This window comes from Astatotilapia calliptera, chromosome 14 (genome assembly GCF_900246225.1).
Source record: "Astatotilapia calliptera chromosome 14, fAstCal1.2, whole genome shotgun sequence".
Taxonomy (NCBI): domain Eukaryota; kingdom Metazoa; phylum Chordata; class Actinopteri; order Cichliformes; family Cichlidae; genus Astatotilapia; species Astatotilapia calliptera.
Window position 1 is genome coordinate 6,212,810 of NC_039315.1, and position 23,292 is coordinate 6,236,101.

The 23,292-nt window shown below is 41.9% G+C and overlaps 1 protein-coding gene across 6 annotated transcripts in view; it reads right to left on the bottom strand.

Annotated features, from left to right (window-relative positions):
• The window catches only part of aplp2 (amyloid beta (A4) precursor-like protein 2), a 53,521-nt gene that overhangs the window by 2,291 nt on the left and 27,938 nt on the right, over positions 1 to 23,292 (bottom strand). Inside the window, exons 2-17 of one of the 6 annotated variants that reach the window (XM_026191429.1) lie at positions 22,075 to 22,248; positions 20,114 to 20,243; positions 14,296 to 14,408; positions 12,729 to 12,946; positions 12,312 to 12,508; positions 11,760 to 11,927; positions 10,027 to 10,160; positions 9,545 to 9,619; positions 9,069 to 9,227; positions 7,839 to 7,967; positions 5,501 to 5,600; positions 4,598 to 4,771; positions 3,884 to 3,919; positions 2,582 to 2,649; positions 1,444 to 1,521; positions 28 to 183 (exon numbers count right to left, since the gene is read on the bottom strand). In XM_026191429.1, the coding sequence (XP_026047214.1) occupies positions 28 to 183; positions 1,444 to 1,521; positions 2,582 to 2,649; positions 3,884 to 3,919; positions 4,598 to 4,771; positions 5,501 to 5,600; positions 7,839 to 7,967; positions 9,069 to 9,227; positions 9,545 to 9,619; positions 10,027 to 10,160; positions 11,760 to 11,927; positions 12,312 to 12,508; positions 12,729 to 12,946; positions 14,296 to 14,408; positions 20,114 to 20,243; positions 22,075 to 22,248 (2,109 nt within the window). Of the gene's footprint in view, positions 1 to 27; positions 184 to 1,443; positions 1,522 to 2,566; positions 2,650 to 3,883; positions 3,920 to 4,597; positions 4,772 to 5,500; positions 5,601 to 7,838; positions 7,968 to 9,068; positions 9,228 to 9,544; positions 9,620 to 10,026; positions 10,161 to 11,759; positions 11,928 to 12,311; positions 12,509 to 12,728; positions 12,947 to 14,295; positions 14,409 to 20,113; positions 20,244 to 22,074; positions 22,249 to 23,292 lie in introns of all 6 variants that reach the window. The other 5 variants (XM_026191428.1, XM_026191433.1, XM_026191432.1 and 2 more) reach the window with 5 other exon arrangements.

Here is a 23,292-nt window from a genome sequence, read left to right on the forward strand (position 1 = left end):
GCGCCCTCCAAATAACAGGTGGCTTACCTCCACAATGCCATGACTGATTGTGCCATATTGCCTTTTCCTCAAAAGCACCAGGCTGGTCACAATCACAGTTGCTATGGCCACTGCGATCACCAGCAAGCCAATCAGTGCACTGCTACCGAAGCTGAAGTCTTCTCCCAGAGGGCGGTAGGACTCCTAACAGGAAGAATGAGTCAGGGAAAGACAGGGAGAGCAGTCAGGAGACAACAAATGCAAACACAGCAGACCACTGAAGCAATGAAAAGAAACAGCGAAGTTGTTTTTCTGCAATAATGAAGACACTGCATGTGCGTACTAGCTACCTCATCCTACCTCGTTCTATTTAGCCATTCTGAACACAAGATTCCCCTGGACCTTTTTATGTTTAGGGTACAGAGGAATCTTGTAGTAGCTGCTACTTCTGTGATATGCATATAATGAGTGGAAACATGAATATGAACGTATCATTTGAAAGTAGATCTGCTATGCTGTGCAGTTTGCCTCCAAAGCTGCACAGATTCCCAAGGCACTACTGCCTTTGCTTACTCTCTGTCCCTTTAAAGAGAACTGTTGGCAGTGATCGTTTTTTGGGGAAGTTTTGTAGGTGGTTCACTGCTAAATCAATAAAATCAGATCAATTGCAACTGTGACATGAGGTGTAATTTGTTATCACGATCAATAGTCATAATGTAATTCATGTAAGAATTTCCCTTTAAAACCCGAGACAGTAAATTATTAACAAGAGTGAACTGAAATGAGATTTCAGCCATCCTTCAAAGTTGCTTTAAAATTAGAAAATAAATTAAGTGGAAAAGAGCAGACTCTTTAAGCTACGTTACGAAACCATAGAGACAAATCAGTTTTTTTGTTCTTTGGGACACGATTGACTCGTGAATAGTGTGTGCACATGCATGCCAGGTATCTTTGTGGAGGATTGTGTAGTATCTTGGCTAGTTCGATATATGCACACAATCGCAGTCACCTCCGCTCATCTTCACAATCTAACCTGACACATATGACACAAACTAATCATATGTGGACAGCCACTGGGGTAAGGGGGGGGAGGGGATTTCACCGCTCGGTCTCACACATAAGCTGAGCACGCCCAGTTTGTGTGGATTCACATCCATCATATGAACTGAGATTTTCAATGTGTACATTCAAATACAGTCACATAACAAGCATGCACCCATGCAGAAATAACCAAAACAAGTTAGCCTCAACAAAATATGGTGATAAAAGTGAGGGGTTCAGGGGTCTGTTTCAGTGCAGTTGTTGTTTTTAAAAAAATAAATTCTGTTCTTTTTATTTACACAACCATCAGCTGCAGAACTGGTGTCTTTGCACACTCCCACACTCCCTCCTTCTTTCATCTTCTCCCACTACTGATAACTACAGTTCCCCAGAGAGCCCTTTGGAGGGTGCTGCTGTACTCACCAGCTCATCATCATGCATAACGCTGACTCTCTCTGCACTGTAAACCACTTCTTTAACATCCAGTGACTCATCAATCACCTGTCAACACAGACAGGGGAGCCCAGGTTACACTCACCACAACGTGTGTGTGAGATCGTGCATGTACGACAGAGAGAAATAGGAAGAGAGAGGCGGGGGAGAGTGAGAGGGTGTGAATGTGCAACGCAGTAAACTGTTAAGGATTATCTGTGTTTGGGTGATGATACATTTGGAGCTGTCTTGTTCAAACTGGAAGGAGAGAGGGAAGGGGGTTGCAAGCATCAACAACAGACTTTCTTCTAGGAACACAGTTAACAAGTCTTTCTAAGCAGACTGTCAGCCTCTCATTACTGAGAGCCCCGGTCTGAAGAATAAGCACGATGAGTGGAGTGGGTGCGTTCAGGAGGCAGAAACTAAATCTGCTGTTTGTAGAGACAGAGCACTCCAGAGTCTGTTTGTCACAGAACATAACCACGACGAACATTTTAGCTGTCACCACCATTTTTACATTTTTTTCCAGTTTGCTTCGCTTTCAAAAAACAAAAACAAAAAACAACCCACTAGCATTTCCAAAAAAATACATGCATGCACTCAAAAAACTTGCACAACTCACATTAACACAGACACGTAAAAGTACACGCAGCTTTACAGTTGATGTTGGATTAGCATGCGAAACAGCAAACATAACACTCGCGCACACAGCTGCCAAGCATAATTTGAAATCCATGAAGAAGACTGCTGCGCTTGGCAAAGGAAAGTAACATGCAATGACTGCTGAACAAAGTGTGGAGTTGATCTGAATGAGGGTCGGTTGGCAGAAGCCAAACGCCGACACGCAAATAGCTCAGTGTTAGTTAGCTGTAACTATGACAACATAGTTACTGGAATAATCTGTCTCGTTAAATGCTGAACTTAAGAGCTATGTGAAAGCACAGTGTACTCATTAATCTGTCTCATCAGCACAACTGTATCAAATTGGGGTTGCTGGAATGATATCTAACTGTTCGTGTCCTGTGTTTTGCTTTAACAATGCTTCTCTCAAGTCAGAAAGAAAAATATGTTTTGAGGCACGAACACAATCACAAACTGACAATAGAGCTCTTACCACATTCTCGCTGACCTTTGGTTTGCTGTTGATGATTCTCTCCTCAGCACCAATTAAACCATCTAAGCCAGACATGGCAGACCCTGGAGGAGGTAAAGGAGCACAGTCAATAACAGTAAGTTAGCACAAGCAAACAACCAAACTGGGATGGCGGTATCGGTGGTGGATAGCTGCACATAGATATACAGCTACTGTCCTTGCACCCGTTGCATCAGTCTCCTTAGTTCACTGGTAACAACAAAGACCTTTCTTCCCTTCAGCACAGAGCGAGCACTGTGAGCATGACACTGACCTTCTACAAAGGCCCCCTCGAAGTGGTGCTTTGCATTTATCTGCAATTTCTCTGTAAACATGCAGTGAGTCACTGAACGAGACCCCACTAAACGACTGTGAATATCCTGGTATTTTGTATCCCTCACATAACCGTATCACTGTAGTTCAACTCATACAAATCTTCAAAAATATATGCCACACTTACAGTTTCATACCAGGGACAAACACATCAGAAAAGGTAACGAGAGTAACATTCAGTATCAGCTTATTGCCTTCGGCGGGTGCTCCAATCTAGTCAGTACCAAACAATTAAGAATAATAAAACTGTCTTCTGATTCAGTGTGGGACAAGTATGCACGTTTGCAAGCCTCGTTGAGCAGTGGTGCCAATCACTCTGTGGCAGGGCAGGTTATCAGATTGTACTGCAGGCTGAGCATAATCTTATATCCAGCTATAACAGTCACAGCAGCATGGGAACAATGGGACCACTCATGTATATAGATTTGATAAGTCCTGAAGCAGTTTTCCTATTTTGCTAAAAAAAAAAAGAATTTAAGTCATTTATCAACAGATTAAACAGAGTATTTCAGGCTGTGGGTCAGCAGAGGAAACACTGAGCCTCAAACAGGGACACTAAATCTACCAACTTCTATCAGGAAGTAGGAAACTGAGGAGGAAAATGAGTTTGTGGGAGGTGAAATAATTACGGTATTTTGACAAATGCACTGAGAACAGGATGACAACGAACACACAACAGTGTCTCTGACGCGGGGCTGATTGTGACCTAGCTCTATCTGATTTCAAAGCCACTGAATGTGTTATTTACCATGAAGTGATAATCCTAGTATGACAAAAAGCACAAAACATAGCTGGGGGCCAACGGAAAAAAAAAGTAGAAAACAACCAGACGGCTTCTGATAAAACAGAAACAGTAAGAATACCGAAAGGAAGAGGAGAAGGAGCAGAGTGAAACAAAATAGTAGATGGGAATGGCTTGGGGAGATGAGTGGGGGCAGAAAAACAAGATGCAACAGAGGCACCAACCTTTCTTGAAGGCACGTGGGGAGTCTGATAGATCGCCTTGGCATTTGAAATGAGCAACAGAAAAAAAGAAGGTCAGAAAAGGGAAAGGAGAGAAGAGAAAAGAACTCAGGTAAGAAGAGAAAAGGCAGGATTATCAAGCTGTGTTAATTGATTAGGAAGAGTTCAGCAGGGAAGAATCCAAAAATAAATGATAAAGATAACTAAACTCCAGAAAGGGAGCCATTTTAGAATTGGCTAGCTCTGTCTCTGGGCTGTTGGTTTGGATACTAAATGTTGCTTGGGGCTTTACTAGTAATTTGCCTTCCTTCTCGCTGGAAGCGTTCCATCCATCATTTTTTCTCTCCTTGAGGATTCAATCTTTTGATTGGCGCAGATGTAAAAAAGAATAGAACCATAACTGCTTGTTTCTTTCCCTCTTGCTTTTGGCTCAAGCTTAGTAGCAGACCCTGAGGCTTTGTGACTTTAAAAAAAAAAAATCTTAGCAGTTCTGTGTTGAAGGCTAAGCCAGTGGGAAATATGCAGGCGCAGATAAGTCTCAACCGTGGACTACAGTGCACATTTGCTTGGCTCAAAACACAATGTAAACCTATTCTCTTTCACTGTGCAACATGCTTCGTCACCACTGCCCTTCAGAAAGACTTATGCGTAAGGCCTATTGTTCTCCTCACAGCCACAGCGTTGTTCACGATCTTGCTCGTGACTGTGTCTGCTCACCCTCTGGATCTGGACGGGACCCCAAGGATGTGACCTGGATGGGCCGGTAGGGTTTGCCCTCAGACAAAGGAACTTCCACGCTCTCCTCTGATGAGACGGTGACATCTGGCTGTGATTCTGAGATGGATGACAGGAACTGGTCCATGTCAGCTTTCTGCTCTTGGAGTAGCTCATCTGCAGAAAAGGGCAAATGACAGAGTATAAACCTGGGGCATGCCGACACCTGTAAACTGGGGACATGGCAGCAGCAGCGGTTTCTAAAATAAGCTTCATTGATTACTGTTAGCATATTTTTCCCCAGCAGTCAGAACTGCTGCAAGAAACGTCTGTTCCCATTTCTGCTAACTACCAATTATTATTTTTCTGAGAGCTATTTTCCGTGTAAATCTGCACAACTCCCAACAGAACACTGCACGGCGAAAGCTGTGACCCAGTTCTGTCACTGCACCCACTCCACTTTAACGTGTGCTGCATCACTATATTATGGTTCCTTTAACGGAGCAAAGGAAACAAAAGAAAAAATATTTTAATGAGTGGACACTGTCTGCTTTAAATTGCACCACTACGTCCCAACAGGTCTAATTGGAAAAATGAGGGGTTGTGAGCAGAGGCGCCTTAAAAACACAGTAATAGCTGTATGTACAGCTGCATAGCTGTATTCAATTTTCCACAACTCAGCCTTTTCTCTGTTTTTAATAATTGGAGTGCTAAAACCTTCCATCTGGTTTCTTTTAGTGTTTGTATTTCCTTCTGCACAAAGAAACTAATGGCAAAGGATACAAATGAGTCCCAAATGAGCCAGAGAAAATGTGACGTACTGACTTCTTTCTGGCACATTTCCATTGCTGTTTTTAATCTGATTTCATCAAGTTGCCCAGGGATCTTTCATTGAACAGGACTCACCAATTTCATCCTGAATCTCTTCGGCCACATATGGCACTTTGTAGAGCAGTGACAGACTCTGGTTCATCCTCTCCTCGATCACTCGCAGGTGAGTCATCACCTGAATTAGAAAAAATAAACAGGGTATCACGTGACAAAAGAAATTAGCACATGATTCTATTTAGTTTAATTAAAACCAATCCACCAATTGGAGACAAGCGCTTTGATAATTCAAATTCAGCATCAGTTCCCAAAGACCCCCAAAAGAGTTTCCCCATTTAAGACACATAATTGAATTCAATTTATAATTTTATAGGAAACCTAAAAATCCTTAATAATGATCAAGAAGGATTATGTTTCTGGATCATGAAACATTAGTTTAAATGGCCAATTTTATGGTATTTAACACATTTCAATTACTGTAACATTAAACCAGTGAATATACACCAGTGAAAAAAACAAACAAAACAAACAAACAAAAAAACCCCAAACATGATTATCCCAGAAAATCCCTCTTTGTTGCCACTGGTTACCTTTTGTCACCTAATAATATCTCAGATCACAGCATTGACTTTTCATGTTTGGAAATTTGCACAGAGAAGCTGTTCACAGTGACACGAGGTCACTGTGTGTGAAACGATTAAAATTAATCTTCAGATATTGGTGTCAGCAGGAAAAGGAGGTCGAATCTAACTGAAATCTGAAGGAAAATAATGACAAAAAAGAAAAGGGAAAAGTTGGAAACTGACTTAAAATTTTCCCCAAATGTAATGAATCACTATACAGTACAAACTTGAGGGCAGACAGCTCTCTGTTCTCCAACTAGCATATTTATGTACTAAACTAAAGAGAGCTTTTCATGACCACACATTTAAACAGAGCCGCCTCAGAGAAGAATTGCACTTTCAGGAAGTGTGCATATTCCCTGAGATGAATCCAGACTCGCTCACAGCCAGCTGACTTCCAAACATAAAACAAGTTGCTGCGTGTAATATTCAAATTAGTCTTGAAGCTCCGAGCCGCTCTGACAGGATCTGCAGCCTGTCGGCCCCAATGATCGCCACCATATCACAGTGTTGCAAAAATAAAAGCAACTCGTTTGATGGAAAAGATTTTTAAAAAAATGTGGCATGTCCAAAAACATTTCCAGTCACTACCACTATTTCTATAAACAACATGTTTGAAGAGGAGAAATATTTCAGTATTCTTGCTGCCAAAATGGTTGGCAGGAAATAAAAAGCCCCTACAGACAAAGCTGACCAGCTTTTGGCAGGTAACCGGTGTTTATTTCCAACTATGATGATTGACTGCTTTAATCTCCCAGCACATGGCTGCAGTGCACCAGCGCCAGCAACAGATGGCAATGATGCACCTTTCCCTATTAAAGGTGCTCTGCAGCCCGCTGGCACCTTCCTGTCTGTGTCTAAGAAGCATTTCTGATTAAGGAAACTACATTGTCCCCATGTTGGAAAAAGCAATTTTGATGCATCAAGCAACCTTACTAAAGTCAGACAGGTGAGGGTAAAACTGAAAATAAGTCTAGGAAGACAGAGGCTCTAGGCTTGGCAAAAAAAATAAATAAATACATAAATTGTCAGGGCACAACAGCATAGATTGTTTTTTCTTCACCATTTCCCAGATCCAACTATTTATCTTAAAAGAAAGTCTCTTCCGTTCCTCTGTTCTCTGTGTTTTTCATCCATCTGCTGCATGATCAGTCATGGTGGAGGATAAATGGTGTCGAAGGGCACTGACACACACACACAAACACACACAGAGACGAGTACATCTAATAGAGGAGCTTCTAGCCAAATCCCCGTGCAGCCGCTCAGAGTCCAGCATTACACAAGACCTGCGCAATGTTAATCTTCGGCTGAGGCTTAAGTGAATGAAGCACTCGCCCTCCCTCCATCAGGCAAGCCTACTCACTCCTCCTGGGCTTCAGCTAAGAGCAACAGACACTCTTTCTACCTCCTACACACTTACAAACAGGGCAGAAATGAGCAGGAGACATCATTATCCCTGCCTTGTCTGAGCAGGAATAGGAGTATATGATCTTAGATTGGCTCGGCATGAGGTTTCAGATTTATTGAGACGGTGTCCAATACATTACATCTTCATTGTCAAAACCAGCTGCAGGGACCAATTAAGAAAATTGAACTGTACAAATGCAAAATATTACGCATTGATAAATGATTAGCTGTTTTAATCTAATTAATTCTAACAAAAAAAGATAAACATTTCCTGAATCACACGTTCATAATGTGGGGATTTTATGTCATTACCTCTGGGCCCTGACAATTCTTAACCTAAATCAAATGAGGTATTAGTGATAATTATCAGGAACAAACCCACTGACCTGTGACTTCATCTGAGCAGCCTTCTCAGGATCAACAGCCAGAACATGCTGGTAGTGGCGGATGGTGTGCTGGCGGTCCTTGTTTTCAGCACGGACGTACCTTCTCAGGGCTTGCAGGATGCGGTGGGGCTGCGGAAAAATGGGGCAGGGTGATCAGTTGGGTCAAATAGTACAATATGGCCTTGGAAACATTTCTGTATAACACTGGCTGTTGCATGATTGAATATTCCTGTTTCGTGAGAGTATAATTGACATGCATTGTAATGCATTTCCCTTTTAATTTTTAATTATCAACCAAAAAGTGATATTCATTGTTTTCATTCAGCCAAATGTTTCATTCATAGGATTCAAATTTAATCAGATTTAAGTTTATTTAAGAAACCAATCCTCAAAATGACAAGCCCTTTTGTTGTTATGTGCCTCTCATTAAAAAGTCTGTGAAGGTTCTCAGTCATCCAGGTCATCGTAGTCTAAGGAGCTAGTCCAAACGCTTTTCTTTCCAAGCTCCTTAGACTCTCATTAAAAATGACCCATTTAGCTTTATGTTAGACATAAAATAAGTGAAAATTATTTTTCTCTTGCTCGTCATATATCCGAGGAGAAGAACAATGAGAATGCTGGCTTGAAATGCAAAATGATTAACTTCACATAAAACATAACATAAAATCTTCTGCAGCACTTACAGAAATAGCATCAGACTACAGATGACGCAATTAACAGTTTTGGAGGTGTAACGAAAGCTGTGCTCTTAAATCTGGCAACGTCATTAAACTTGAAATGAGAACAAATGAAGGCATTAAATCAATTCCCTTTTTGCTGATAAACCCAACATTAGTGGTATTGGAAAGGTGACCAGCACCTTCTAACAGAGTGCCAAACTGTGTGCTGGCAAAAAGCATCAAAAGTCTATTAGATAAAAGGAATTAAAAATAACTTGACACAAGGATTATAGCTGTAGGGTGAAATGTGATTGACTTTGTGCTTTGGGGGATTTGGGGATATGTGTTTTTATGGGTGCAGTAATCCATTCTCTTCATGATAGACTGCAAGTTGTCAGAGGCTCTTTTTAGCAGGATATGAGATTAGCTGCAATTGGTGGTAAATGTGGCCTGACAGAAATATACGCGTAGATTTATTTTCAAATTGACTACGGAAAGGAAAAAGAAACATCCAGATGGAGAAAGGTAAGGATGACAAAGTTGCTCTGAGAAGCAGGTGTGTGCCATTTACCCTGGGGGGGTCAGCCTGCAGGGCAGCCAGGTAGTTCTCCAAGGCCAGACGGCGTCGGTCATTCAGCATGGCCTCTACCCGGGCGAGGTGAGTCTCCACCAGCTGTTGCTTCTCGCTGGCTGCTTCCTCCTCCAGGGACTCCACCATAGCTTGGAAGTGCTGTAAACCAGTTCAAAATCTTACATATGCACACTAAACTGCATAGCACTCTTTCAGTTTCTACTAACAGAAAAACACAAGTCTCAATTTCATTCATGTCGCCTTCCAGGCTTGTTAAGGGACTTGGGGACTCATTTAGAAGGTTTCCCGTTCAAACAATGTCCTCATTTAGCCTCCAGTGATAAAGATGGAACAGCCAGGGAAACGGGATCTTTAATGGTACAGGGAGTGAGGGACCCAAGCCATCATCCCTCATTCAAACAAAGGGACAAACCGAGGGGAGGGGCGACTCCCATGGGAAAGGATCAGTGTCTTACCTGGATCAATGTCTGCCGTTCAGCCTTGGGCAGGTTCTTAGCCTGGCGATCAGCTTCTTCCCACTCTTTTCTTACCTGGAGAGAGAAGTGCATAGAGAGGGAAGGAAGTGAAATGGAGATAAAAGGCAGTCCTACGATGACTCAGAAAACTGCTATTTTGTTGGGAAAACAATACCAGGTAGGTAAGAAACTGATAAAGTACGACTTTGTTTCTTGTTGTTATCTCAAATTCAAATGATTTATGTGACTTCTAACTTATTTTTTTTAAAAACAACATAGATAATACACTTGCTCCTTTTCCTCCTACAAATATCTATTTGACTGCCAATGATGCAACAAAAAAGCTACCAGCTTTACTGAAATAAATCTCTTCAAAGCATCTGCGATCATGTACAATGTGGTCACACAGTGCAGCTGAGTGGAAAGATCCTTACATATTGCCTCTCAGGAATCAGCGTCCTGATTCTTGCTGGTAAACTCACCCTCTCCATGCGGTTACGGTGTCTGATCTCCAGCTGCTCCTTGGCTCTCTGGAAACGACTGTGCTCCTTGTCGTCGGCGGGGGTTTCAAAGTAGATGTCGACATCATCGGTGGGCTGAGGAGTCGGGGGCATGGCTGCAAAGTCAGACACAGATGGCGAGAGGTCAGGGCAGCAAACTGACAACCGGACAGACTGACACACATAGAGAGACGGGCTAGCAGACCAGCCGATCCTGGCAGAAACAGGTAGGCAGCAAGACAGACACACAGGCAGACAACTGGGCACAGAGAGAAAGAGCTGAAAGGCGAAAGGAGATTGACGCCGGACCTAAATCCTCACAGATGCACTCCTCTCATTGGCGTTCTTCCACCCTCAGTAAGTCTGATAAATTTAAGAGAATCTGACAGTCTTTCCATTTCAGTTCTTTTCATCTTCCAATCGGCTTTCTGCTGACAGGTCGCATCTCCGACACTAATAGAAATATCTCCGTATTTGACAACTGGGTCACAGGGGGTGAAGCCAGAGGGCTCTGTTCTATACAGTCACGCACCGCTCCCTCCTCATATCCCTGCAACTTGCAAAAACAGTCCTGCTTCAGGCTGGCAAATAGAAAGACACCTCAAGCACTTTGGCCCCGTCATCTTAAAAAAGAGGAATGGGTTAAAAATAAGGACCTTTATTTTCTAATTCCTAAATTTAGCAGCTTCAGTCCTTAAAAATGAAGAAAAAAATTCAGTTGGTTACAACTGTGAACTATGTCTAACCTGATGGGAAGTAAATCACTGCAGGTGCAAAAAAAGGGGCTACTGACTGACATATGCTGGTGGTTTCTAACAAAAATAGTTGCAGTGCTCTGTGATCAGAAGAGACAGGTTGCTGATAGACAGACAGAAACAAACTCATGCCGGGAGCAAACATTGACCGTCAAAGAAGAAGAAAGAGGAACACTACTGAGGGGAAAGTATGAGTGTTTTTTTTTTAAATTGAAATTTAGTTTAAATTTTAAATGCGTTTTACAGTTTTCTCTTTTACTGCTACAGAGAACTCCGATTTGACAGTCAGGCAGAAGACTGGAAGAAAATAACATTTCCAGTATTTAATCTTTTATTCAAATAATTTTATATTCAAATGAAACCTAATGAAAATGTGATTTCTTTCTACTAGATAATACTAATATGGAAAATGTCTGCAGTTCAAAATTAGTAGAGCGTTTCACTAAAGTAATGAACCTGCTATATCTTGTCTTTACAAATAAACTATTTCATAAAAAAAGTAAATGAAAAATGTCATTATGTGTAGTGATGCAAGGATGAAATCTGACGGATTAAGAAGTAGCAAATAAATGGTAATTTGAAGAATTGGTTTACATCATCATTTAAATATCAAACAAAATCTGACTCACATTTAAACAGATTTCAACTAATTTAACTGATGATAAAAAAAATACCTTCTTTGCACCAAGAAGATTCTGTCACTTTTGATATGATTTTTTAAACTGAAATAATTAATAAAAATAATTGTTTGGAAAAATAAAGCAAAAGAGAACAGCTTAGAGTATATTCAGGAGGACGTGGCTGTGAAATAACGTGGAAAGAACGACTGCAGAACAGGTGTTCTGTTTACTACATCTATAATTTCCTTGAAGGCTTTCAGTGGGAAGTTTGCAGCAAAGACACAAACAGATAAAGAGAGCGGAGGGTTTGTTAAAGCGGCCTCTGTCACGTGAGACTTACTCAGACGTTTGCACACGGCCATGCAGTACTCCTCTGAGTCGAAATTGTTGCGGTTGCCGGCACAGCCACCGTAAATGAAGCGCACACACTTCCTCTGGCTCATGTCGAAGTGCCAGCGGGGCATGGAGGCACGACAGGGGCCGGTCTCAGCCTCCAGGGTGCACACCGCTGCCAGAGTACAGCTTGTTAGATCAACCAGCCATTTTGGGCAGCAGTCTCAATTACAAACACTCAGAAAACTACAGAAACTAGATAATAACATGTTCATAACCTCCTTTCTGTTCAGCCTGAGCTGGACTTATCTAAGAATGAGAAAGGGTGATATGTCCCTTCAGTCTGATACAAGAAGAACAGTTCATCACAGTATCTGGTGTGAGCTCAGCTTATCTAATTACAGACCGGTGGGGATTTAGGTATAACTGGATCTAGCTGAAAGGTTGAAAAGGTTTGATTATATTTAAGATGTAGGTAGTGGCAAGTGCATATAAAGGGAGAGTTAGAGGGAGGGGGCTGAGTGGATGATATGAAAGCATCTAACAGCACATTACAAACCTTTCACTTCTTGTAGAATCTTGTCCTCATCCTGGTTGTCAGACATTTTGCTTTCTTTCTTCTCATCCTGGTCCTCCTTGTCAGCCTCCTCGTCCTCATAGACATAGTGGTACTCCTCCTCGTCCTCCACCTCCTCATCTTCATCCTCATCTACCAATTCCTCCTTCTGTGTGGGCTGCTCGTCAGCTGGTGTCTCGCTGATGAGGGAAAGAGTCGGTTAAGTGAAGAGGTGTAAGCCATTGAAAGGAGTGATTTATCAAGAGAGACAGAGCAGCTGCCATGGATCAATGTCACAAAACTTTAATTCATCCAGATGGCCAGTTACATCCGCCCTTCCCAACGCAGCGCTTATTTTGCTTGCAATATTTCATGAACACATCCAGATGCAGTCTGCCCTCCACCTTCGCAATTGCTCACCTGTCCTCGACAGCCTCCTCTTCATCCAGGTCCATCTCGTCAATCTCCTCATCCTCTACCTCTTCATCTTCGTCATCCTCCTGGGAGGGGAGGGAAGGTTGGGTGGACTCTGTGCGAGAGGCGGGGCAGCACACGTATTCTGTGCCTTGGAACTTATCAATGCCACAGGGCAGCAGCATGCCATAGCTGTGCAGCACCATGGAGCTCTTGCCGCAGGCCTGGGGGGTGAAAGAAAAGGGCACGTGGCACGGGGTCGGTCACTCTCCAATTTACCAGCTTTAACTTTGACAAAGTGATATTTGTTGAACTTTTATTAATCGAGACAATTTTAAAAGACCTCAGCATCAACGAAAGCCTGGCCTGATAAAGGAGTATGTGAGTTATGGAAGAAGCAATCATCTTAAGAGCCTCAGGACACAACCACCAGGACTTCCAGTGTAGAATGCCAAGGACAAGGCTTCCTGTTTCTTTCACTGATCTTTGATAACAAGGTTATTTGCTATTCCAAGTGACTGTTTACAAAGGTGCAACCAAGCCCATTCAATCAAGATTAGTCAATATTGGTGAATCTCAACAATAAGTAAGAGACTAGGCAACAATGGCATTCATAGGAGAGCTCCAATGTAAACATCACTGCTGACTAAGAAGAACAAAAAGGCTGCTCTCACATTTGCTAAATATGTCTGAAGAATCTGAAATATACAAGTGTAGCAAATATGCAAAAGAGAAAGCAATTCAGAAAAGGGGAAATACTTTTTCCCAGCACTGTAAGAACATTTATATGTAAGCTGAATTTCATTGTTTATTCTAACTTCAAGAATAGTGCTGCGCAGAGGAGGTTTCTCCACCAGCAGGATAGAGCTCATTCTTCAGCCACATACTGACTGGAATGATAAAAAGTCATGTAGTCCTTCAACTGCCAAGCTATTTTTCAACAATGCTGATGCAAGCACTGAGTGCAAGCTCGCTCTAATTGATGGCGGCTGAGAAACTCCACTGAATTTGCCGCCCTGCTTAAGAACATCCCAGTGGCAGGTGGTGAGGGAGAGATTGTTTTTGAAGCATTTTTCTTACTCACTTATTCCCTCTGCCAAGATTTATCCGTGCTTAGGTGTAACATATTTGTTATCGACTACAGGTTGTTTTGGATGCCCCACAAACTAAGGCTGAAGATGATACTCAGTCTTTGGCCTATTTTTTTTTGGACTGTAGGACTGAGGGAGCATGAGGCAGGGAGTGACATGATTGGCTCTGTGAGCCGTGGTCATACTGGCCCCAAAGGGGTGGCTCTGGAGCCGCCCTGTGGGATTAGCTGCATTACAGCCACAACACTAATCTGATTAACAGCTGAAATGTGAGGACTCCCCATCCGTCTATGATCAGAGGACCTCAGAGACTCTCAGAGACAGGTGGAAAGACATTAGAGTGGAAATACGGGCAAGTAATATAAGAACGATCCGTATGACAGGAAGAAGAGACTTGTTTAATCTGCGAGTTAAAGCTAACAACGTCTTCCCACAGGATACACAGCCTCCCACCATTTCCTGTGAGGTGATTCCTTCCTTACCTCTTTGGCCACACTGTGCCATTGCTGGTGGCTGACGCACATGTCCATACGCTCCTTGTGAAAGAACTTGCACTTTTCAGGAACCAGAAGGACGTCACTCACAAACTCGCCCACTGTAACAGCAAAACAGAAAATGGACCAATATGCCTGTTATTCACACCACCAATCTGTCCAAAAAAAGCCTAATCACTGCCTAACAGCACTGCCAGGGTTTATAAAAATATCTCATAGTCGGACTAAAAAGGAATAGATGAAGAGCAAAAAAGGGGGCCAAGATTCAATAATTCATAGCTGCCTGGTCCTAGATACTTCATTCCAGCGGTATAACAGAGAGGGCATTTGGCACTTTAACACTTGTAGCTGCCTCAGAACCTGAGAGGGATTCATCTCCCTTCTATAGCTGCATCTGTTACCCATCTGCAATCAAAATGGCAGTGGAGAAAATCAGGTTTCACACTGTGACTCTTTTAAGGTAGTCCAGGCTCTTCCTGCAAGAAAATGACATCATTTGCTTGATGAATTCAATTCAGCGATGTTTTATTCATAGAGCGAGCTGACAGAAAGAGGATCTGGAAGAAATAAATGGCTTGAAAGGTTTCTTGTGAGTTCCTATGAATAGATTTAAGATGAAAAAAGAAAAACATGCACGTCTGAGAAAATGGTGCAGGGGTCATAAGAAAGATTAAAAAGGACAGTGACTGCTCACATGTTGGCAGTGTGACAAGTTGCTCAGGTAGAGCCATGGCCACCAGAAACAGATGGAAAGCCAGGCAGCCAGGCAGGGAAAGAAAAAGAGGGCCCAATGAATAGAAGGTTTAGAGCGCGGGCTGAAAGCACACAAATCAGGGTCTAGAGGTTTCACGATGAGGGCTGGGAGCTGTCCTATAACTGCTCATTTAGTGGTTCGCCCTAAACTCGGCCTCAGGCAGGGCTGCTGGAGCACAGGCGAGGCGAGGCAGGCGGGTAGAGGGCGAAAAAGCAGTGTTTTGGAAAATGAGAGGGTAGGATAGGAAGAGAAGAGAGCCTGAAATAGTAGAGGACTCAGCAGCTGCTTCTCACCACCCCCCCTTCAGACCCCCGTCTGCTTTATACCCACCAATGGTTAAGGTTAGCCACATTAAGCAGATTTATCCAGGTTCTCTACTTAGACACATCAATTGCATCTAAGTAATTGTGCAATTGCTGGTTGGCACAAAATTATTCAACAGAATACTGAATGCATCTGATTTAACATTTTATCTGTCTTCTGGCTTTCAATGAAGATATGATTCATGGCTTTGTTTGACACTTCTGTCACTGTGAACATTTTACACCCTTTATTCTCATTACTTGTTCTTGCACTACTTCTATTTCACCACATTTTATAGCTCAATTTCTGTCCCATATATCTGCAATTCTATATATTGTTAACGGGTAAAAATTAGCTCTGTCATGACTCCACAGGGCATTACAGTAGAATAATAGAACAGCCAAGCCCAATAATATAACAAAATTATTATAAAATAAACACTTGAAGTGGCCATTCTGCATGATTACTCCCTTCATTTTTATGGATTTGCTGCTGATATTTCTGTCCTCCACTTTTAAGCAAGTAGAGCTCTAACAATGACATTTGCTCACTTTGTAGGAGAACAACTTTTATTTTATTTCATTGCTGCTAATGATTTAAATTGCCTTCCGCTTTACTAACTCTGGCCTCCTTTCCAGAGAAACTGAGAAGCTCAAGGACGAATATGACTCCCTGTAACCCTCAGCTCCATATATTCTCCACCGGATGCTAAGCGATTCATTTACTTATGCTTTCATTTCGTCCACTCACTCTCAGAGGCTTCTCTGGTTGTGAGGTGGAGTGGGTTTCAAGCAGATGCCGTATGCAGTCACACTGCAGTGGGTGATGGATGATGGTGTTCGGTGAGCAGCTGTGCCTTGCTCACTGCAAGAAACCCAGCACCGTGTGTTTTCTGTGCATTATCAGTTTGTGTAGTTGCAAGTGTGAGCATAAGAGCATACTCTTCTATTTCGGTGACCTCCTCTCCACATACTCTATTCATCCACTTTTCCTTTAACCTGCCATCTATCAGATGCCCTTGCTAACACTGTCAAATTCCTGGTCTGGCTGCACCGAATGCATATAAGGCATGTACTGAAGATCCTCTCACTGCTGCAAGGTGCTAAATCATAGCGCATAGCTTTTGTGTTTCAAGGACTCTCAAGGTGAAACCTGCTGTCATTAATTTCAGTGATAATTTCTACACCCTAAATTCAAATATAAATATGGATGGAAAAAATGAGTGTTTCCTGGACAAAAATAGTTTGAAATACATAATTTTAAAATAAATTAGAGGAATATTATTAATACATGCATGCACCTGTTGCTTTGTCTGATTTTAAGCCATATAGCTCGTTTAATGTGAAGTTATTTTTGATTTCTTGGCTAACCTGTCATTTACATTTGGATTGTGCTTTTTTGGGGAGGGAACCAGACATTTCTAAAATCAGGAAGTAGCTGGAGTTCGATGACACATAATGGAAAGAACACTTCATTTAACTACTGGTTTTAGACCCTAGAAAATGTTTTGTGATGGCCTGAAGACTTATTTCTGACTCTGCAAAACATTTTTCAAGCCATAATGGAATACTAACAGATAGCGCACCAAGCTTTTTTTGTACACATTTTCAGTGTATTCACAATAGCACAACTCAGCATCTGTTACGACAACTGAACTTGTCACTGTGTATCCTGCCCTTTGTTCCACCAATAGACTTAGTCAACAGGAAAAGCAAAGAATGTGCCATGTGCATAAATGTTATGCAATTATGTACATTTCCCACCCACCTAAACATCGCTTTAAAATGCCTCCTGAAAAGTCTACAAAGTATCTTAAAAAGGCTTTAATATGCCTCAAATAAATGATGCCATATTGGAGACAGCTACCAGGGGCAGCAGAATTTAAGCCCCTAGTTCTATAAAACCAAAATGCAAATGTAAAGTTGTCTCAATAAATCAGTGTTTGCAAATACAAAGAGTGCACCTATATTTTTCTCCAATAACATGCAGTCTGCAGTCAATTTAATCACTATGTAACAGACACGCCAACAAACACCAGAGTCACACATGTGCAATAACCGTTTTTACCATTCTAGACATAATAATAAAAAAGTCTCTAAAATAATCCTGACTCGTCTGACAAAGACATCATGCTGCAGGGATTAAAGCGCCATGGAACAAAAATCGCATTCATTTGCAGAGCCATTGTTTGAGGACAGGAAACATGGAGGGATTGTGGCTCTGAGCCTTTGCATGGAGAGAGATGGACTACAGCACAACCCATCTCTCTCCTTTTACACTGAGCTTCTTCCTTAGCACTTGCATTATTCATATAAACCTATTAATTTGACATGGGTGCAGGTCTAGCCCTTTTAATCGAATCCTTCCAGCTAAAGCCCAGCTCCCTTTGGAGCATTTCATTTCTTTTTGAATCTAGTATAATTAAAGTACACTGACAAACAAAAGGCGGAACCTCTGATGTCCATTTCTCTGAAACATTATGCAGACATTGCAAACAATGAATAATTTAAAAGCACTTGTTACTGCATTTGATATGATAGAGAGGCCTGACAAGTAATGGACTGCAGAGAGGAGCCACGGTGAAGTGGCAGAAGCATGGCATGTCATGAAGCGTATGATCAGAGCCCTCCAACTAATCCCCCTAAAATGCTCCATTACATACAAACACTTGACCCCTGTTTCAATCCAGGGGGTCAGTGTTGACATTGTGGAGGACTATAAATACCTTGGAGTACACATTGACAATAAACTGGACTGGGCTAAAAACACCACAGCACTTTACAGGAAGGGCCAGAGTCGTCTCTATTTTTTGAGGCGACTGAGGTCCTTCAACATCTGCCAGAAAATGCTGAGGATTTTCTATGAGTCTGTGGTGGCCAGTGCGATCCTCTATGCTGTTGCATGCTGGGGGAGCAGGCTGAGGGTCGCAGATGCCAACAGACTTAATAAACTGATCCGTAAGGCCAGCAATGTTGTGGGGATGGAGCTGGACTCCCTCAAGGTGGTGTCGGAGAGGCGGATGCTGTCCAAGATAAAGACAATGTTGGATAACACCTCCCACCCACTCCATGACATGTTGGTCAGTCACAGGAGCTCGTTCAGTGAGAGACTGAGATTACCGAAAAGCACCACTGAACGACACAGGAAATCATTCCTGCCTGTGGCCATCTCCCTGTACAACGCATCCACTTAACACACTGTTTGCTGCTACAACTACACATGTTTCTTTTCCAAATATTTATTTATAAGTGACTTATGTATGTATGTATGTATGTATATATATGTATATATTGTACTATTCTTAGTTAGCGTATTGTCTGTCTTGTCTTAATGTTGGTTTAAAATGGAGCACTGTAACAAAAAATAATTTCCCCCAGGGATCAATAAAGTATTCTGATTCTGATTCTGATTCTGATACATAATTAAGCAGTAACCCTCTGAACAGCCTTCTTCTCACCAACACCTTATGTTTATCTCTCCTTCTCCATCTGTCCTCTGCTTTCTCAGTTGAGGCTCCTCATTTGGAGCTTAGCAGAGCAGCAGAGAGGGCTCTGTAAATTGATAGGGCATGAGTGTCACCCCTTTAACAATGATGACGAAAAATGTGCAAGAGTGAATCCTTAATTATTCTAGAAGAGGTAATGAAATTGGCCTAATCAAATGGAAGTAGTTTCACTGCTGTTGAACTATGCTTAAAGAGTTCAGGTGCAACAGTCAGCTGTAGTGAAAGTACAGTCCTATTAAGTATTGTAGCCTCTGGATGTCAGATGAGAGGAAGCCATAGTGAAATTTTGGAAAATGATTCCGCCTCTAAATCTCTCATCTGTATTCACGTCTCAGCCACCAAGTAGCCGCTCTGGATGTGTGTTTGCTGTCCCATGGAGTACCCCAAAACCACCTCTCTGCATTTGCCAAAAATGCTCTTGAATGGTAGCCTATTTCACAGTCCAGTGCAAGTGCTAATGGCTTTTTCATCCTGGAAAGCGGCACAACTCAATCAGCAAGAGGCCTTTGGACAGAGGAAGAATGTCGGAAAGTGTTAGCAGCATGAAGGAAGATATTTTTTCTTCCTGACATGGCTGGACAAATACAGGGAGGAGTTTCAAGACTCCATTTCTATCTTATTGCAATCCTCAGCGGTAGCAGGAGTGTACTGTGTTTTTGTAAGTCAGGGGCCACAGAGGCATGTGGCCTGCATAGTCTGGGGCTATATCTGACATTTAATAAACCAGAATATAGCCATGTTGCCACTGCTGATTACAGAGATTCTGCAGGAGACAGAGGAGAGAGAGCATTGTCTATGACAGTGCAGGCGAATGGCGAAATGGGGAGTAATAAAGTAGGCCTCCTCACAGACCCCTCTCTTGCTGACCCTGTGTGTCTGTGTGAGTTTATGGCCACTGTCTGAGGAAGGGGGGGATAAGATTGCAGTTTATTGCTCAACAAGCCTCCCCAGCAATAAAAGGCTCATGGCCCTAAGCCATCCATTCTGAAACACATTAGCTCCCATCCAGCCTGGATCTGCTCAATCTGCAGCTCAAGGCCAGAATTAGTCAACTGAATCAGACTCCAATATTGCTCTATGTCACCTCTGCCTGTGGCTAAGATGTATCATACTCTAATCTTTCTCCACCCTGATGGATAATACAGACAAAGGGGGAAAATGAAGAACATCTAGATTTGAAGGGTTATTTACCACCTAAGTGATTTCTCCCGACCCTTGAACCACTCATAAGTGCACAAGCTTACCTAAGCATTTGTAAGGCACTACAACATGGGCGTGCCCTTTGCACACTTTCTTCTCTTTCTTGCACCAGTTCTCAATGCGAATGGGCTGGTTGGCTTCCACCACATTTGTAATCTGGAGTTCTGGATACATCTGCAGGAAGAAGAAGACCCAAATTAATATTAAGCACTGAGAGAACGTACATTTGTGTACGTGTGTGTCCGTGTGTAGATGTGTGTGAAAGAGAGAGAGAAGGTGAGATAAGTGGAGCTTCAGTAGGATCCTTTAATCCACACTTTATACTCTCTAGATGCCATCTGTTCATCCGTGAAAGAGCATATGATTTACACTTTCCCCAAATGCCAACAAAATGTCATTGGTAAATGCAACTGAAGCTTTTGAGATAGGTTGCTTGAAAATGTACAGCCCTGCTTTTTTTTTCTTCCCTTGGATGGCTGCATAATAAACCATGACACCATTTCCAGAAGCCTCCTGGGTTAGCAGGTATAGTAGGAGTACTGAGTAAATAAGAGTGAGGATATCCATGTTGTGTAAAACTTCGTTTTAGAGGCAGCTTGAGAAAATGACAGTCACAAGATCTGGGAATTTAAAAGCCACCCACCATAGTGTAAATAACACCTTATAGCCTCTCTAGTGACAAATCACAGAAAAATGAAAATTGGCTTTTCCCCTCACCACAGTAGCTAATTTCCCTCAGTACACATCAATTTAGTCTTCAATGCCACCCACCTAACCTAAAATGTCCTCAACAAATAATTTATACTTAATAATCTAAAGTTGTGCAAAAGTTTGTTATTTCATTGTGAACCTACTGTGAAGCAAACCCAGCTGTTTTGAACAGACACCATTTTCATTTGCCACGAGCAGGTTATCTTAGTTTAGCAAGAAGGCTGAAAAAAGAAAATAGCCTGGCTCTGTCCAAAAATCTGCCTGAAAGCAGCTCTAAAGTTCACTTATTAAACCGGATATCTTGTTTTTTTTTCCAATTCACTGCTTTTTTATTTTTGTACAGACATGAGATCGGTTTGATCCTCTCATCTAACTCCCCACCAGACAGAAAACAGGCGTGTATCCAAAAATGTCAAAGTATTCTTCTCAGTTAACTCTCAGTAAATGACATTTAATATATTTCCTGACAGCAGCACCAATAAGCTGCTAAATGGAACAAGAAAAATGAATAAAAGCACACAGTAGACTGCAGGTTTAGCCATCACACATGTGCCACCCGAAAACTCTTAAAATCAACCAGACATGATGAAATTATTATTTTATTATTTAGGTATAAAAAGTATAAAGAAAATGTGACAAAATATATGTTCAAAAATACACGAATTTAAGAAAATTTCCTTGTTTCTATGGCACAAATGGGGGATAAATGGCAACGTAATGTCATGCTCAGTTATCACAAAAGTCATCATCACAGTTGTTTTGGTCAGTGTTGAGACCAGGATTGTTTAACACAACTACTCAAAGACTTTACTTAACAGGCAAAGCTTAATTTGTTAAAACTTCTCTGAACTTTAATTATAATTCAAATTAAACAACTAAATAACTGCTAGAAATAAATAAAGAAACCAAATATGCCACGGTCTGGCACATTCATTGAGAGGTAAATGGAAAGGAAAGCAAAACAATTACTGCAAAACAGAACGCAGCAAAATAATTGCTTTATCTCGATTATCTAGCTTTAATAATCATTCAAAGCCGAAAGTGGTTCTGAAATTAAATTTGATTAATTGCAGTCATATAAAAACAACTATCCAAAAAAATAATAATAAAATAAAAATCCGTGCAATTGTTACTTCAAACACGTTTCTTGCACTTTCACACAGTTGCATCCCTAGCCATCTAATTTAATGAACTGACAACTCATGAAGCTACTGAGCGTTCTAAGTAGTAAATGAGTTTCATCAAGTCTGTGAGACTGACAGGATAAAGACGTGTCTGTGTCACAATGTCTTACCTCCTGGCAGTACTGCAGTATACCGTCTTTGGTTCTTACACAGCTCTTAGTCCCAGATGGGTCTGGTTCCCAGCGGCCGGTTTGAATGTTGATGTGCATGTTGAGCTTTCCACAGAACATCGCCACCTGTGGCTCGGCCACGGCAAACCCTGTGCCTGCGTTTGCTGCCAGTGCCTGCAGAAGGACAAGAGCAAAGAGAGAAATAAGGGTTAAAACACTCAGTCATCATAAAGCCCATAAAAGCTGGGGAATAAGCTGGTTGACAGACTTGAGAAGCTGTCTGCCCCACTCCCATCTCTCATAAACACCATTCTGCATTATGGAGTCTGATCGGATAAACCAGATTTGGATTATGTGCTGTAATACAGAACTTATAAGACATGAAGTATTGCATGTCTTGGCTGCTGCCAACTCTCTGCTGCAGTGCTGAGAGAGCAGAGGGATTCAGACAGGAGACAAATTAATTGCACCTGGGGAATATTTGGCAGGGTGGATGGTTAAACAAGTGGAGGTTTGATTGGATTTGTGCACAACATTTTTAGCTCTGATGTGCACTGAGTAACTAAGAGGCTTCACACAGAGAGCAGGAGATCAGACGGGGAAAAAAACTGCAGTCCGTCACGCCTCACAAACCAGGACATTCCTAGTTGAAGGCAGAGCTTTGATTGTCTAGACCTCCCGGGACCAAAGTCTTTCTACAAAGTAGAGATCATTTATTCTTCAGAGTAAACAATCCACACACTCTGCATCATCAGGTCAGCTGTGCAGACATATTAGAACAAGATAAGCAGGTTTTTCAAGATATTCTGGAAATATATCCATAATATTTCTTTCTTCTAACGCCATTCCCCATCTTTGTTTACTTGCACACCCTTTGATCTTAACTGTTAGCTTCTGCTATCTTTGTATACTCTTCTCTGTTATGATTTCCTAAACAATATACTGTAGTTCCTCTTTAAGCAAGCAGGAAGCACAAACACCCAGATGCATGTCCTTCATTTGATAACTAAACAGCTCTTATGATATCAAATGGACACATTCAAAGCTACTGTGCAGTCATCTGTTGCACAATTGGCTTTCATGTGGCTCGGTGTGTGTTTAGCATGGGTCGTGTCATCGGCTCCTCATTGAAACAATAAGTCACATCCTGCTAATGTTCACGTGATGCTAGTGGTGCTACTGCACAGGCATCTCATATTAATCAGTGAAGCGATGTAG